The following is an 18,508-nucleotide window of genomic DNA, read 5'->3' on the forward strand; positions in this document are numbered from 1 at the left end:
GTTAAAACTGGAGGGAAAGTTAAACTGAGATGGCTGCAAAAACTGGTCAGGTTATCAGGCTGTATCCCTTCAAGAAGTAGAAGCAGAATCCAAGATAAATGTTTGAAGTGGAACTGTCCCTAATAAAATTTTCTTGAGAGAGAAAATCATAGTATTTATGGAGCTGATGGGTGGGGGTAGGGGGTGGTATTACTTTGGGAGAAGTAATAAGCTCCTGAGGAACAAAGAGAAAAATATTTTTGACAGTTACATGACAAGGAGAGTTCATGAGAGAGGTTACAATGCACCATCAGGCCTATCACTTTCACTGGATGTGTGACTATTTTTTATTTTAAAATATCAGTTGTAGATGAGGAGTTGTGTCAGTTTTCACCCATCTAATTGCCTGAGGACATTTGAGACACAATATGAAGCATGAAGGGAATAAATGTCATGGAGATAAGCATGAACAGAATATCCAGGTTTTGGTAATTTTCTCCATTAGGAGAAGTTGAGTTGACTAAGATGAATCTGCTGGCGAGTTTCACGTTTTTGCTTCTGGTGATGAAGCAATGGCATTGGGGTATTGTTTGGAAGGTGATGAAAATGATGCTGAGACAACTTATTTCAAACCACAATCTTTCAGTCTAAAAGGAAAACCAGAAGTTAGAAGCTGGATTCTAACCAAAGCTAATACAAGAAGCAGCAGGGGATCACTTTAACTTTAAAATGGTGTTGCTGCATCAGTGAAAATATCTGATTTCTTTTTCTTTGAAGTAAATATAAAAACCAAATCAAGCTGATGCTTAAGAAATAGTAAATGAATTCCAAATTATAAATTAATGCAGAACCAATATTTATAAGCACATGCTTTTGAAAGTAACATTTCAAATTTACTGGGAGGGGAAGAATTTTGCAAGGTGTGAATGCAGGTGATCTGTCACTAGAGCAGGATGTATTGTAGCAAGAGCATTGAATCCATGTTATTTCATTTACACTGCTGCTAATTCTTGTTTGGCTAAATCCAGAATAACAGTAAAATGTATGGATCTTGGTCTGGTCTGAAAACGGGGGGGTTTTGTTGTTGTTTGTGGGGGTTTTTTGTTGTGGTTTTTTGTAGGTGAGTTGCGTTTTTTTTTCCCCATGATTGTCTTATCTGCTATGGGGAAAAAATGTAGGTTGTACAATCTTTCAGTATTTGTCTTTTAGCTTTTCAAGTTGATCCTGCCCCATATTTAATTAAAACACAAGCATTAGAATTTGAATTAAGAATGACTGTGCAGCTGTATAAATGTCATCATAGAAGCATAGTATGTTTTTTTCCCCTATATTTTTAAAGGGTATGTTTGTATGTAGCCATGCATCCAAGCTTGGGCATATGCAGGAATTAGAACACTGGCTTATTATATTAACCTGATTACTATGTTTCTTGGCCCTGTTTAAGAGCAGGTCTGAAAAAAGAGGATTTTTTTTTTTTCTTTGTCCTCTGTTTATTTTGAAAAACTTGAAAACAAACAAAAAAATTATGCTATGTAGACAGTCTTAAAATTGATCTTGGCTGCTTACTAACAAAACTAAGATGAACTACAAGTTTACTTGCTTTTTAAAAAAAAAAACAAAAAAACCCGAAAAACCAAAAACATCAGTTTGGGAGGGGGCAGGGGGAAAGAACCTTTTCATAGTTTAACCATGTAAATGTAATGTCCATAAATGAATATAAAGTTAATTATCAAAAAAAGCAATCTGCAGTGGTGTTGGATGGGACACTCAAGACTGTAACGAGAGCACATTTTTCTGACTTCCATCCACTTGTTTGCCATAGTAATCTAAAAATTGCATCAGGTAGCATGACAGTCAGAAGGCATCAGATGGTTGTGTCTAGTAGTTGCTCTATTTACTTGTCCATATGTCAATGTCACTATTAAAAGCAAAGTCTAATACTTTGTTTTGCGAATCCCCTGCTTATGCCCCATGGTGTACCTGTATTACTTGAAAAACAGACTTCTGCAGTCTAGCTCCTAGCAGTCACAAGGATCTAAAGGATGCATATGTAAATACTTTTGCTGTTGCTATTAATTCTGTAAAGTTTGCCAAGATACCTGATAATTGTAACATGTCTGCCTAGAGGCAGCACTTATAATAAATCAGTTATAATATGTTTTCTTTAAAATGGCGAATAAAGGGAAATTGGTTGGTTGGGAAATCCTATAGTGTATACTGTGACATGGTGTTTATTGTTGAAAAGTGCTGTTGTTCAAAAAGATTGAAATGTGGGTGTTGAAGCTATAGTAAGTTATTCTGATGTTTATTGATTTTTTTTTTTTTTTTTCTCCCCTTCCCTAAGGTTTGGAGAAGCAGTTAATGGAAATCTAGTGGTTGGTACACTGGCCTGGCCTTCTCCTTGGGTTATTGTGATTGGTTCATTCTTTTCAACATGTGGTGCTGGTCTCCAGAGTCTCACTGGTGCACCCCGTCTGTTGCAGGCCATTGCAAGAGATGGCATTGTACCATTTATTCAAGTGAGCTTTTTTTTCCTTTACAGTACTTCAAACATGGCTTATATTTTGACAAAAAAAATGAGACATTCTTTCTGCTATTCATGTAGAACTGTGAGGAAAAGATTTGGAGCTCAGTTCTAATTGTGTACAATAATAGATCGAGCTATTGTAGGACGAAGTTTCAACTTGGATATTTCTCTGCAATGCAATTTAATTATTTTTGCTCTTGCCCACAAAGGTTAGTGGTTCAAAACTGACAATATAAGTCTCTTCTGTAAATGGAAATAAATTAAATAAGCAACTAACAACGGAACTTATTGGCTCCAAGCTGTGTTTACAACTTGTATTTGTGAACAGAGTTAATTTAATCTTGCTATGGAACTGCGTGATACTTCTTGTATCATAGAGATGGAATTGTAATTTTTATTCATTTTTCCAAGCTAAATGAAGTCAACAAAGAAAGGTGTAACAATAGAATTCTAACCCATGACTCTGAACATTAAGATTGTTTTGACATCCGTGTGCATGTTCTAAAAATAAATAAATCTGGCTTTTCTCAAGGGAAGTGAGTAAGGGAGCTGGCAAATACAATTGCTGGACTTCACCTGCAAAAACAAGATAACTAGACTTGAGTTAAAAATAAATAAATCAAGTTCCAAGAAATGATAATATCTAGAGAGCAAAGCTGTGATTTCTGTGGTGAAGTTTGGAACTTGAAAGCTTACCTCAGGTTGCCAAAAATAGTCAACAGTTGCATAGCACAATGATAACCTACCAAGAACAGGTTCAAGTATAAAAAACAGGATTATGCCTGACTGAGTAACTGTGAATATTTTGGGAACAGAGTTAAGGAACAGTTGTCAAATTTAGCACACAGAAAGAAATTGCAGATAGCACGGACACTGAAGGTAGCTAGGACTGAATTTAGGATAATAGGCTGTTCTGTATAGAGCGAGTCCTGAGGATTATTTGGAGCACTTGTTTGTTGTTGCGTATCTCTTCGGGAGGTTTATGTCATTATTTTGATACCTAAGTTATGTGATCAAACATGTTTGAATAGTCCCTACTTTACCCACACTTACCTCTGGAGTCTTGACCAGATGTGTGCTGTACGTCACTGTCTCACATTGTGAGGTCATTGTAGTATGTTATGTTAAAAATGGGCTATTACTCTTGATTAATAACTTAAGACTCTATTCAGAGATACCTATAATCTGTCTTCAGTGAGGGCTAGGTATAGAATAGCAGCAGCTTGGTTTGGTTCCTGAGTTTGGGGAAAGCCCACCATGAGTCAACACATTGATGTGTGATTTGAGGAGAAAATTCCTGAGCTAGGATGTGCCTAGGACCATTATGAACTGTGGCTTAGCTGGAGAATTTGATGGGCTTGGGAGGGAAACATTTGAGGAGGAGGGAGATGTGCAGATATGTGGGAATGGGAAAATGAAGAGAGTAAAGGACTTGTGTGAAGAGGGTGAGTGATGCACAGGGAATGAGTTAGAGGAGGTGGTTGGAAAAGCTGAGAAACAAAGCAAAATGGAAGAGGTAATGGTAGTGGCTTTGGCGGGGCAGTGGGTTGACTCTTGTGTGTTGTGGGGATTTTTTGTTAGTGTGTGGGTTTTTGTTTTGTTGGGGTTTTTTTAAAGGCAGATCATACTGCTGTTGTGAACTTTTTTTCTCAGTCATTAATTAGTTGGTTCCCCTGTTGCTACTTCCCTGGTCTGTCTGCTAGTGGCTAGTCTCGGTAGGGCTATACCCTTGATATTTTCAGAATCATGATGGAGTTTGACTTGTGAGAGGGAAGGGGTTGTAATGCAATAAAACTGTAAATGCTGGATTGTATTGAGAGAGACAAATGGAAGACTTCACTTTTGTCTGAAGTAAAAATTTGGTACTTGGTGAGAGGATGACAGTATGATTCTGTCTTATCAAGGTTAGATTTGAAAGGAGTGAAGAATCAGAAAGAAAAAATGTATGTGATTTGGGAAGTGAGGGAAAGGGAATCCAGGAGAAGCAGGGTGTTTGAAGAAGGATTTGAGACTTGAGACATGCTTGCAGTTTTGGAGCTGCTGCATGGACAATCAGGGAAATGAATGCAAGGAGCCTAACATAGGGGCAAGAGCATGACATTTAGGAAAAAAAATACTTGAAACATGAACAGAAAAATGGCATTTTAATACAAGGGAAGGAAGATTGATGGGTGATAGGAAGCTAAGGGAAGAAGACAGTATGGAGAATGAGTGAGGTGAAGAACCTAAACATTTAGAAAGGAAGCTGTTATGGAAAATAAGAGTGAGGGTTTAGTCTTCATAATTGTATGGAGGAATATGAAGGAGAGTAAATATGGCTGGAATTGCAGGTGAGGTGTTTTGCCATCTATCACCAGTACAGCTGGATAGAACTCTCCCCAAAGGAAACTACAACATGCAAAATTATTTTTGGTAGGGCTCTTTACAGGTTCATAGGCATCTAAGTCAATTTTTATGTATGTAAGTACTGGGTTAATGCCTATTTTGTATGTCACAAAAAAGTACTGCCCTCAGCTATATTAGCTTTTTATAGACTAAGCATAAGTCTCTGATGCATGTGGATTTTAAATTATTTAAGATTATTTCAACAGCAACTGCAATAGTACTTTAATGTTATGTAATCATTGCTTATTTTAGTAAATATTTTTCGTATTGGAAATATGTGATTTCACAATTCCATTTGTGGCCTTTTGTAGTAGATATTGCTTAATTTTCCTCTGTAACTAATGACTATTTTTCATTCCAGTTAGAGTTAGTTTGCAATCTGCATCATATTTCATGACTGTATAATGAACAGCTTTCCCTAATCTTACTGTTTACTTGAATTGAACTAGGTATTTGGTCATGGAAAAGCAAATGGAGAACCAACTTGGGCTCTGCTCCTCACTGCTGGTATTTGTGAAATAGGAATTTTGATAGCCTCATTGGACAGTGTAGCACCAATTCTTTCAATGTAAGTATGAATGTGGTGTTTTGTGTTCTTAAGTTAAATAGTATTTTATTTTTAAATTAACTAGGTAATGATTTTTCTTTTTGAGCTAATGCATGCTTGACTTTGTCTTCTAATAAGTTATATTCTTATTTGATCCTGTAGATAATATGAAAGTTGTTTTGGCTGGAACTAATTTCTAGGCACAAAAAACTTTTTCCATGACAGAGTTCTTGAATACTAGTGAAAATATGTTCAACTTTTAAAAACTTGGATTTTAAAATAAAATAATCCTGCTATTTAGTTCAAGTGCATCTTATAGAGACAGACAAAACCATTTAATGGTTTAGGGTGTAGTCTGAGCTTTATCTTACTGACTTTGTCTTGGAAGTTTATCCCATGTGTTGGGTTGACACCCCCCTAGGCAGCTCAGCCCCACACATCTGCTTGCTCGCTAACTCCCCCCTAGTGTGGTGAGGGAGAGAATCAGAAGGGTAAAAGTGAGAAAACTTGTGTGTTAAGATAAAGACAGTTTAATAGGTAAGGGAGAAGCTCTGCGCACAAGCAAAGCAAAATAAGGAATTCATTCACCATCGATAGGCAGATGTTTAGCTGTTTCCAGGAAAGGACAGCTTTACCATGTGTAACTGTTACTTTGGAAAACAGACATCATTAAGTCCAAATGTCCCCCCTTCTTCCTCCTTTTCCTGAGCTCTTACTGCTGAGCATGATGTCATACAGTGTTGAATATCCCTTCCATGAGTTGTGGTCAGCTGTGTCACCTCCCCAAGACTTTTTGCTGGTGGGGCAGCAAGAAAAACAGAGGCAGCCTTGAAGCTGTGTAAGCACTGCTCAGCAATAGCTAAAACATCCCTATGTTATCAACATTGTTTGGGTTACAAATCCAGAACACAGCACCATATAAGCTATTACGATGAAAATTAAATGTATCCCAGCCAAAACCAGTACACCATGATTTTCAGTTGTTTGTTACATTTTCTCTGAAATCTGTTTGAGGTGTTATGCTAATACCATTTTTTGAGCCCTAATATTCTACAAGTATTAATTTAATCTATGTCTTGTGTTCTATTGGCCACTGTGAATGCAGTGTGCAAGGTTCTACCCTTTTTTGGATTATGTTCAGCCTTTTAATGCAAATATGTCTAATTACTTTCCTATTGGAAATTTTGTTTTTCTTAACAGGTTTTTCCTTATGTGCTATATGTTTGTAAATCTGGCTTGTGCAGTTCAGACACTTTTACGGACTCCCAACTGGAGACCTCGTTTCAAGTATTACCACTGGTAGGCAATATTCCTTCATTCAAAAGAGTTAAAACTAATTACACAACCCTAAATTGTTAGATTTTTTTTTTTTTCAATAAAAAAATCTCCTTTCTGACTTAAATGAGTTATAAGAGGATTCATGCTCTGTATAATCTAAAAGCAACAATTGTTTTCATCTGTTTGGAATAGGGTCTAGAAATAGCTGTGGTCATGAAAACATGTCTAATGTAGACGGTTTGGGAGGGGGCTACAGGATGACATTTGGCTTATAAGCCAAGAGATCTTGAGATGTGAGAATGAAGATAAAAAAAAAATTTCTTTTATATATAGCTAAGGAGAACTGGTAAAAAAGTACAGGAAGGTAGATCTGACTTTCACTTTAGTTATGAAAAAAAATATACAAACCCAAAACTTGTACAGGAAAAATCTCATTTAATACACATCAGTTTTAATAATATCATCACTGTTTTTAAAATGTCATGCTTTAGACATTGCATTTGATAACTGAAGTAGACAAGTGGATACTTGACATAGTAAAGGTCAATTATACAAGAAGTGTGGAGATGTGGTTTTGTTCAGGTTTGGAGGTTTTTTTAAATCGCTTAAGAGTTTAAACACTTCAAACATTGATTTATTTTTTTTTTACTGAACGTTAAAAATACATATATTTATTTAATTAACAGTAATTGTATAGACAAATTTTAGTGCTGAAATGCCTTGAAACTAGAGCCTCTAGAAGATAAGCTGTCCTGATTGTAGGATGTAAGAGTTGCTTATTATTTTTCCTTTTAAAGAATTGAGTGAAAATAAAATGTCATGTTTTTAGCCTTGAAAAATCCTTTTGAATGTGCTCTTGAATGGCACTTACTACAGGCCGCAATGGACGTGGAGAATACAATTGATGAGTCAAATTTAATTTAAACTAGTCAAATGTTTTTGCTGGAAGTAACATAATGTTTTTTAGTATTGGTTGAGATTTTTTTTGTTGCTGTTTGAGCTTAAGTTCAAATCAATAGTAAGGAAATGGTAGCAATGTATTTTGAAACTGACCTTGGAGGTACTGATAGATTTTCAGAAATGGCTAATGTAGTAAATATATTAGTATACCTAGTTCAATTGTATTATTTATGTTGACAACAGTTCAGATGTGATTTTTTTTTTTTTTCTTGTAAACTAAAATTGGGACAATGTATTTTTATTTGTACAGTAGCTATGAAATGGCCTTTGTCTTCAAAAGAAAGACCTTTCTGGAAGTTAACTTAAATAAGAAATTTACTTTGTAGAATACTTGCATGCCTAATTACAAAAATGGAAAAAAAAATTATTTCTTTTAGGACTCTCTCATTCCTGGGGATGAGTTTATGTCTCGCCTTGATGTTCATTTGCTCTTGGTACTATGCTTTGATTGCCATGCTAATCGCAGGATGTATATACAAATACATAGAATATAGAGGGTAAGACCATATATCTTCTATGTTTATTTATTTATCTTATTCTATATTTAATATCTTTAACATTCGGCAAAAAGCACTATAGTAGTAGGTAACTACTACTATAGTAACATAGTATAGTATAGTAACAAGGTAAGATCCTGTCTCTCTTAAGGGTTGTAAATTTTCAGGTTCTAATTTCTCTGGAAGCTCTGTTCCAAACTTCTTGATAGCCAGAACTAATCAAAATAAGAACCAGTAAGGCTGTGGGAAGTTTTCATCTGAGCAGAGATTATGGTGTAACATTTTGGTACTTCAGGAACATGAGCTTTTAATATCAAGCAGCAACTATTACAGACTGATACCTTATTATTAACTTGTGCTAAGGCCCCAAAACTCTGCTCTTTTGTGTGTGGACTTTAGCACTTTTAGACTGAATCATACTGAACAATCCAGAGCACCCACTGAAAATGATCTGTGTTCTGAAGGCTCAGATAATCTAAATTGCCACATATTTTGCCTTGTATGACGCTGGGTGTTTACAGAGCCACACCTGTAAGAAATGCTGTGCAAGTAGACTTAAAGAGCTTAAAGTTCATAAAGAAAGAACAAACAAAAAAACCAACTAAACAACATGTCCAAATACTAGAAGTGATTATGATCAGTAATATGTGTGTTTTCCCTTTTTAAGGAAAGCTACTCAATGCTGAAAGATTCTAGTAAAGAAAAATATTGAAGTCTTGGCGTGTGAAATTGAAGTGAGGCCAGTTGTTTTGATGAGTGATTAAGCATAGGTCTGGTATAAACTGCTCCAGCTTGTGGGTTCTCTATCTCCAGTTCCAGATTAGATGCTTTCCTGGATTGTAACAGCTCCATTTACTGAGTTAATGATAGGGAAATTAATTTGCCTATTTTAGCCAGGAAGTCGGATCAGATGATAACACTTCTGCTTGTGTGTGTATGTGGGTATGCATGTACATAAAATTATGTACATCCTAATTCGTATACAGGCTCTACAACTGTTGGCATATAGGCAGCGCATCTACCCTGTAGAAAGAGATTCTTATTTGCAGAAACTTAACTTCTTTTGTCCCTGCCTTTACAAATGCAGAGGCTGATTTGGTGATGGGGAGAAACCCTGAAGTGTTCTAAAAACTGCTGTCTACAGAAAAACTCAGGTTTTATTTTAATTTTTTGATTACAAAGTGAAGGAAACTTAGGTGTACTCAGGGTACATTTTAATTGTCACGTTGTTCTTTAATAGCTTTTGAATTTGGTTTGGATTCGTTCATCTAAATTTTGAAAGAAGGTCAGAGGTAACAAGGTTCAGTGAGAATTCATGAATGGGAATAAGGGAGGGCAAGGGAGATAGACCCCTTTCTGTAGTAGAATCCCCACAAAGGAACATAATGTGTTAACCTAACAGTTCGTTCTTATTTGGTTGGTCACCTGGTATATAGCATAGCTTTGTATTGGGAGCACGAGGAGTAGAAAATGTAGGGAGAATGAAAGTGGTCAGGAGGGTGAATAAAAACTTTAGGCTCAGCTGGGAAGGAAAGGAAGCAGAGAAAGCTGATGTGGTGGTGTTGGGGGAAGATACAATAGCAATCCACAGAGAGTCAAGTTTCACTTATTCATTCTGCTGCTTTAAAACAATTCCTTTTAAGTAGCCCTCACTTATTCATTCTAGCGGTTAAAAGCAACTTACATGGCTCTCATGATTAAAAAAAGCTTTTGAAGTATGAATAAATTAGACCATAATAATATCTAATAAATAGTTCTCTTGAAGGGACCAGAGACTGCTGCTTCTTGCTTAGTCTTCATTCTTGATTTAAATCTGCAAGATGAGGGGTTTTTTTTATGCATTCATGCAAAAAAGGGGTATTTTTTTATGCTTTATTATCCCTTACATGAGAAAATGTACTTAATTTATAAAAATAAATGGGACCTTGTTACTTGAATCTCTTCTGCACCCTGTAGAGCGGAAAAAGAATGGGGTGATGGAATCAGAGGACTGTCTCTGAATGCAGCTCGCTATGCTTTGCTTCGTGTTGAAGATGGCCCTCCTCATACCAAGAACTGGAGGTAAGTCCTATGCCTTCCAAAGTCACATATTTGTTGGGATATGTAGATCTATTGGGAATACTGCTGGTAAAGTTAATGGCCATTCATTGTTAAAATAATGTTAAAACTTGGGCATGGCAAAGATGTCATTGCAATAGAATGCAACTTATGGTCAGCACGCAGTCAGCTTTGTTGGGAATATGGGCAAACTAACTCAGACTTAAATTCATGTGGTGTTGACATAGTTCCCTGAAGTGCAGAAGAATTTTAGTGTTTGATTATTTATAGACTTCAGATTCAAAGGAGCAGTTATCATTGAGTCCCACTGTCTGTATAGAAGAAACGCTGCAATTCCATATGGTTTTTTTCTTTTTATATATATTTTTTTTCAAAATGGAATACAATTTTCTTCAAAGCCAACACAAAAGATTACTTAGCATTTAAAAACAAAAGGACATTTGCACATTGTCACTTCTGATGAATGTAATGCAAATCAGAAGCACTCTGATCACATGCACACAAAAAGCGTGATACTTCAATTATAGTCACTGCTCTGTGATAGTATCTGTGGGTGTAGGCGCATGCAGTGTTCTGTTGCCTTTCAGTGTAATAGCATTATTTTACCATTTGTCATGGGACTGATGCACATAAGCACTGTGGAATACGTGAGCCAGTGCCTTTATCTGTGTCTGAATTTGGCAGCTCCAATATAGCGTTGACTAAATGCATTCATGTTAAATGTCTAACATCACTTCAGTTCCAGATGAGTTATCCTACTGTGTCAATTTTAAGCTTTCCAAGAAAGTCCAGTTCAAGCAATTAGACTTAACTGCTTTTGAGACCGGAAGTATGCTCCAACTCTTCATCGTGCTCTTGAATTTGTAGTAATGATGGGAAAAGTATAAAATATTGGGTTGGGAAAGGAAACAGAATGCATCCTCATTGAGTATGCACTTGAAACTGAACTTGGGGTGCTATCAGTATGGTTAAGGGTATGACGGCCCTTACTGAAGGACCTATGCAGGTAGAGGAATAGGTTAACAAGAACATCATGAAAATCCAGAAGGACAAGTGCCAAGTCTGGTACCTGGGACAGGCTTTATCCAGTGCAAGTTACAAGGCTGGGAATCTGCTCTGGTGAAAAGGACCTGTGGTTCCCAGTAGATAATAAGCCAGCATTGTGCCTTGGCAGTGACATTTTGGACTGCATCAACAGGAGCATAGCTACTATATTGAGAAGTAAATATATTGGGAAATAGTATTCCTCTTTGCTCAGCACTCGTTAGAATACACCTAGAATACTTCATTCAGTTTTAGGCACCCTATTATAGGAAAGACATCAATGAGCTGGAGTGAGTTAAGCAGAGGACCACAGAGATGATGGTTGGGGCACAGGAGCATATCTCCTAAGCAGCTATGCTTATTCAGATTGGAGGAGGCTTAAGAGAAGCCCAAAAGCTGACACAACTAATAAACATCCAATACCTAAAAGAAACATCCAATACCTGAAAGAAGGTTACTGAGAAGATGGAGTCAGTGTCCTTACAGCAGTATGTGGTAGGAGAATGAGAGAACACGATAAACGGAGAAAGGAAAAAAAAAAACAACAACCAATTCAATGACAATAATTAATGAAGCGGTTACCCAGAGGTGTTATCTCTGTCTCGGGAGGTTTTCAAGATCTAACTGGATGGAGCTGTAAACAATCTGGTGTGTATTCAATGTTTAACCACTTGAAGCAGCAGGTTGCACTAGATGTCCTTGAAGGGTGATAATTTTGATTCAATAATTTTATTGATAAAACTAAAAATTCTTTAAGGTAGCTTTTTCGGAATGGTATGGTGGCTCATGAAGATGTTCTGTATCTGAAGTGGTTTTGCTATTGCAAATTATGCTTCCTTGCTTTATAGTTGAATGTTTTCCACTGAATTAGGCACTTTACATGCATTTTATTAATACTAATTCTAATTTTCCAATTCTTCCTTGATTTTCTGTATGTATGTGTTTTAACTTTTTTCTTTTTTTCTTTTTTTTTTGGGGGGGCGTGATGGCAGGCCTCAACTTTTGGTCTTGTTAAACTTGGATAGTGAGCAGTTGGTGAAACATCCTAGATTGCTTTCTTTCACCTCTCAGTTGAAGGCTGGTAAAGGATTGACTATAGTGGGATCTGTGCTTCAGGGAATCTACTTGGATAAGTGTACAGAAACTCAGAAAGCTGAAGAGGTATGTAAAAGACAGCTTACAAACACTTGTATTAGTATTTAAATGTTGAATACAGATAACTCAGATGAAATTAGAACAGACTTGTAAGACTTTACAGAGTTGTAAAGTATTGAATAAAACATAAATTTTTACTGTCAGCACAATCAATGTTTATATACACAGAATAGGTTGGTGTGTGTAGCAAAATGTTTTGATTTGGGAAACAGTACTTGCAGGGCTCTGAACCTTCTGCCAAGGGAAGGTGAGGACCAGGAGAAACATTCAGTACTGGGAATATTGGCATGTAGGAAATTGCTGGAGGCTCACAATATAATACGTTCGCTAAGCCTAGATAGAGGCGAGAGTCTGGGGATCACTAATAGGCTAGGCAAGGAGAAAGAACCAAGGTTAGTGGGGCTGTTGTTAGGCCTGAAAGAGAATGCAAATATGAGCAAGGGCTTTCAGTCCTAGCCCCTTTTAGTGTGGGAGAAATTGCTGGATGTTTGCAATGTCAGAGCTGGGTTCTAGAGTAAGAACGATCAAGAATGTTGAGACCTTCAGCAGGCAAGAAAAGCGGTGAGCCCCAGTGTTCATGGGGCTTTTGAAGGGCTGCCCTAGGGCGCTGAGGACCAGCAAGAGCTTTCAGTCCTCTGGCATCTTTGGTGTGGGAGAACTCACTGGACGCTGGCAATTTTGCAAGTGGGTTCTAGAATAGAGTAATCAAGAACATTGAGCCCTTCAAAAAGTGAGACTATTGCAGAACGGCTGTATTCATGAGAATTTGATAGCCTGTCCAATGATTGTAAAGTGTTGAATCTGATAACTCAGCTTGAATTAGAACAGACTGTTGTAAAGTATTAACTAAAACATAAATTTCTACTGTCAGCACAATTGATGTTTATACATAAAGAATAGTTTGGTGCGCATAGCAAAATGTTTTATAAAATTTCCCAATGGAGCGAGACAATGGTTACACTTCTTAGAATTTTTTTTCTTTAATATTAAGAGCCCTGGGCTCACAATCAAATTTCATTCCACAAAAAAACAGGTGATAGATTTTTAACAAATTACCTTATAAAGAAAATAAATTTATTTAACAAAAAAAATGAACATTTATCTAACAAATGTAGATGTGTTTGGCATAATTTAATCCTCTGAATGTATACATGATACTATTTTCTACATTGTCCTAGCATAGCAGAGCTAGGATTAGGAGCAGTCCTTGCCAGAATCATACTCAACTGTGAACAGCATTTTCTTGGGATCCTTTACTTTTTCTTTTTTTTCTTTCCTGTTTACCCCATATCTGCAGAGAAGATAGGATGAGGTAGGAAAACGTAGTAAATTGTCATGTAATTTAAGATGACATCTAACTGTGCTTGCAAACACAAGTGGATTTAATTTGAATGTTTCCTCTTTTTTTCCCCTGAAAACTTCTCTTTATTTGACTGTGCTACCTGATTGGAAATACATAGACATTTTTGTGGGAAGCCCTTGAAAATACCTGAACTTATTTTTAAATTGTCCCCTGAAGGAAAAAAGGAAGTTAATAGACTGAACTTCTGAAGATCCAATGTTCATACAGCTCGGACTTCCAATGCAAAGCAAGTTTCCCTTTTTTGTTTGGTCTTAAAAAACTTGTGTACTTCTTTGTTTAACCCAGTGTTGGAGTAACTCACTATAGATAATTATATTTGCTTACTGACACAAACTGTCCTACTCTTGGCTTTATAGAGTGGGGCAATATTTTTAGAAAATAATGTTTCATGTATTTTATGAAATACTACTGAACCACCTGTTGCCTTTATGGAATGACTATAAAGTCTATGCCAAAAGTAGGTTCTGATTGCCATTATATTTTCCAAAAATGGTCAATTTCTTCAGTGTTGTTGAAAAGAGTATCAGTTGAAATGTCTGCTATTTTGATCCAAGTCGTCTTCGAAGCTATGTAAAAATTCCTGTGATTTATTCAGACCTGGTATCTCTAAGATTGAAGAGCATTTGAAATTGACCTAACAAAGCTAACTGCCCTTTTTCTCTCAGCTTTCTCTTTTCTCCTTTTCTCTTTTTTTCTTTTTTTTTTTTCAGTGGTTTTTTTGGGGAGGAAAAAAAAACCAAACCAAACCCAAAAAAATGAAGTATGACACCAGATTGCCTAGCTGATATCACATAAAAAGGCTCCTTAGCTTGAAAACATGGTGACAAGTCTAGTCATGATCTATTGTGAATGTAATTGTTACTAAACTGTTAACTTAATTAACTTAGTTAAGCCGTCAACATGTGTGAGTATAAAACAAGACCAAGAATACAATCGGGCATCTGAAATAAAACAAAGAAACCCTTTAAACAGAAACTGTTTTCCCATGAGGATTTGAACTGTCACCTATATTTTGCTTTACTTGAAGTCAATGACATTTTTGAGAGATGGAACAGGAATGAATTTAAGGTAGACCTAATCCCCAGGTTCTCTAGAACATCTGATCTAGTGTTAAGATCGAGGAAACTATTGCCTTTAAAATGGAAATGAAGATGAATTGTAAAAGTTTGAGCATCTGGAGGCCTCACTGATTTTTTTGAAAATTTTAACTAGAAAAAGTTTCTAGAAGATTTGTAGGAAATCAGGATTTCTCCTGTCTGTCTTTGCTACCAAATTCTCTGAAGACTTTTCTTTTCTACTAAACAGAATTTTTGATGTGAAGCCACAGTGAGCCAGTGCCAGGCATTCTCTGATCAAAGCTGATGGTTTTTGATAGAAATTCTGTTACTTCAAAAATTCGAAGTTTTGATGTGCTGGTTCTTCCTTCTGAAACCATGCTGATCAGTCAATAACACAAGTCATTGATAATTAAGGGATTTTTAAAGTCATCCCATCAAAACATAGTGAATGCCGATGCTGATGTTCCCTAGTCAACCTTGATACCGTTTTGAATGCTACTTTTAAATGACTTTGTTATGTGTCTGTGTGTTTGTCAGTGTTTAAATGAAGAGGAGCCATGCTGAAATTAAAGGGGTGTGGGAGATGTAATCTAGTCAGTTTATCTTGTCATTATTCAGGCAGTGATTCTAATTGTCTTCTGCATATCTATTTTTCCAAGTTGGGAACTGATAAATAAAGAATCAGCCTCTTAATCTTGAAGTTGTTTAAGGAGCTTTGGCAGCCTCTTCTTCTAAAGTCCTTGGCATCATATTTTTCCAAACCCTTCCAATTCCAAAAGAAAGGACTTGTTATTCCAAACATATGGTGCTTTGTCAGGCAGCAGTTTTGACTTTACCTGAAGCAGTGTTACTGGTGTGGTGGTTTGTGGGGTTTTTTTGTTTGTTTTTTTTTAATCTTTGTCAATGTGGTTTTACTTTGGTTCATTCTTTTAATTATTCAGCCTTTTATTTCCAAAGTAGTGGAAAAACCTCTGTGTGGTGTCTTTTGGGAAGGTGGGTGTTTTGGGTTTTAGTTGTCGGTCCCGTTCACTCTTGGAGTTAGATTTTGAATTAGTTTCTTGATGTTGGTTGTACATTGTACTCTCTTATTTTGCTCTCTTTTTTTAGTGCCATTTTGCTCTTACTGGAGTCTTTTACCAGTGTTGATGACTTTATTTCCCTATGTAATCTCCCTTTTGCAGAACGTTAAGGCCTTAATGGGAGTAGAAAAGACTAAAGGATTTTGCCAGATTGTGGTGTCTCCTAATTTCAGAGATGGAATATCCTATTTGATTCAGTCAGCTGGTCTAGGAGGGATGAAGCAGAACACAGTCCTGATGGCATGGCCACAGTCATGGAAGCAGACAGAAAATCGTTTCTCATGGAAAAATTTTGTTGGTATGTGTTTATTGACTTTCTCATATGCATTTGTGATACAGCTATGTAATTAATGTGTTTGCTGTGTGGAGGAAATGTGATGCCGAACATCCAGCAGAAAATCGAGTATTTCCCCACATCTTATTTCATGTGGAGTGGCTTTTCTCAGCCCTCAGTCTCTTCAACCATGGCTTCTCTTGTTCTTGTCCTAAGCAGCTTAGTCACTAAATCCAGGATGTTCTTCTTTTGCCTCAACAGAATCTAGGAGGATTTAAGCTTTTGAATTTAAACAAAAACAAAAGCTGTGAATGAAAACTAGAAGTTCTTGATTAGATGTCTTGCTTTCCCTTGCAGACACTGTACGAGAAACAACAGCTGCTCAGCAAGCATTGTTGGTGGCTAAAAACATTGACTTATTTCCAACAAATCAAGAACGTTTTACTGAAGGAAACATAGATGTGTGGTGGATTGTTCATGATGGTGGTATGCTGATGTTACTGCCTTTTCTCCTTCGACAGCACAAGGCAAGGACAACAGAAAATGGCTGGAATTTAATTTTCTAGAAATGAATAGTTCTAAGGGTTTCTAATTAAATTCTTGCCTTGATAGAATTATGCATGGTGATAGCAGTCACTGTGTTTTGAATTTTTATAATGTATCTTTTTGATAGGTTTGGAGAAAATGTAAAATGCGTATCTTCACTGTTGCTCAAATGGATGATAACAGCATTCAAATGAAGAAGGATCTTCAGATGTTCTTGTATCACCTTAGACTGAATGCTGAAGTGGAAGTTGTTGAAATGGTATGTTTCTGCATATTTTTTCTAGGTGCAATTGAGACTAACTTTGGGAAAAGTGGATTTAGCATTTTTGAAACTAAGAGATGTTAACCCAAATATAAAAAGGGAAAGATTGCAGTCTGACCAAGAACAAGAAGTTTTTCAAAGAAATATGTTGTCTTACCTTGTCGCAATGCTAGCGTATGTGGTACTGAATTTAGTGTTTTTTGTCAAGTAGAGTTGAGCCATTTTGATGTGTTAATGCCTACTCTATTTGTGAGGACTAGTCCATAGAGATAGTTTATTCAGGAAGAAAAAAGCTTGAATTTTTAGCAGGCAGTGAAATGGAAGGCTGAATGTGCTTAATCCATAGCGTCTAGGATGAGAGAGGGTAAGCAGTCTCTGCTGTACGAGTATCTCTCTGGAATAAGGACTCTCCATGTTCCCCATGAGAGTATGTCAGTGTACTTGGCATTGACAGCCTCTTTGGCACTGAACAGCAAGACAATGAATTTGTAACTTTTTTCCCTTTTTAAATACTGGTTGTAAAAGAGAAAGGGCTAAATCTATAGTCTGTCTATACCTGCTTTTTTTGACAATTAAGGAAAAACTTCATTCCAGCGCTCAAAGATGACAAGCATAACATCCAGAATAAGACCAAAAAAAGTCATTCTGAAGTGGGATGAATATTGTCAACTGGTTCAAAACTTCTACCACCACCAGTTTCTGGAATGAACAAAACCTACCAAAAAGATCATGCTAATCAGGCAGAGAGCAAATTTTAAGAATCATTTAAATTACTTATGAGAAAAATTACTTATGAAAAATTTGGTTAGTATTTTGAACAAAGAAGTATTTTAGTTTATTATTTAGTTTTATTTTGAGTACTGAATATAAAAGACTAAAATGCTGTGGCATGTGCAGGTGAAAGAAGACTAACAGAGTGCCATAAAAAAGGCTGATGACTGCTGTACATTTTTACACTGTACTTCAGCTTTGAGCTGATGTGAGGATATATGCTGGAGTTTCTTCGCAAATGTTTCTATTTGTGAACATTTCTCACTCGTGATAAGACTGTGTTATTTTCTGTCTCTAGACTGTTCTTAAGGAAACAAGTGGGTATAGATGCTCAGGAGGCTGCAATGCAGACCCAGTTTAAATAAGTGCTTTCAACACTTTCTTGTTTCTGCAGCTTAGTTGAAAAGAACAATGGAAAGTCTGTCCCAAGTACCTCCAATTTAGATAAAAATCATATTGATATTGGTATAGTAGGGTAGTTGAGGTAGTATGAGTTCACTGTTTGAAGATGAAGAATGAGGACAGAAATGTTTGACCAATCATGTGCTTGGAATTACTCTAATGTCATAAATACATGCAGGAATGAATGTTCTTTTGAGAAGTACTTTTCTTCTAATGTTTCTAATGACAATGTCTTTTGCAGTTTGAAAATGATATTTCTGCGTTCACATATGAGAAGACACTTATGATGGAACAACGATCTCAGATGCTAAAACAGATAAAAC

At 36.4% G+C, this 18,508-nt stretch overlaps 1 protein-coding gene across 1 annotated transcript in view; it reads left to right on the forward strand.

The window, feature by feature from the left end:
- Window positions 1–18,508, forward strand: part of LOC104127236 (solute carrier family 12 member 7) — a 56,086-nt gene that overhangs the window by 26,829 nt on the left and 10,749 nt on the right. Inside the window, exons 12-21 of the mRNA XM_035895399.1 lie at window positions 2,324–2,498; window positions 5,341–5,459; window positions 6,639–6,737; window positions 8,054–8,173; window positions 10,130–10,234; window positions 12,268–12,436; window positions 16,033–16,228; window positions 16,562–16,731; window positions 16,878–17,009; window positions 18,427–18,507. Coding sequence (XP_035751292.1) covers window positions 2,324–2,498; window positions 5,341–5,459; window positions 6,639–6,737; window positions 8,054–8,173; window positions 10,130–10,234; window positions 12,268–12,436; window positions 16,033–16,228; window positions 16,562–16,731; window positions 16,878–17,009; window positions 18,427–18,507 — 1,366 coding nt within the window. The remainder of the gene's footprint in view (window positions 1–2,323; window positions 2,499–5,340; window positions 5,460–6,638; window positions 6,738–8,053; window positions 8,174–10,129; window positions 10,235–12,267; window positions 12,437–16,032; window positions 16,229–16,561; window positions 16,732–16,877; window positions 17,010–18,426; window position 18,508) is intronic.

Source organism: Egretta garzetta, unplaced genomic scaffold (genome assembly GCF_000687185.1).
Source record: "Egretta garzetta isolate BGI_Z169 unplaced genomic scaffold, ASM68718v1 scaffold925, whole genome shotgun sequence".
In the NCBI taxonomy this organism is placed as follows: domain Eukaryota; kingdom Metazoa; phylum Chordata; class Aves; order Pelecaniformes; family Ardeidae; genus Egretta; species Egretta garzetta.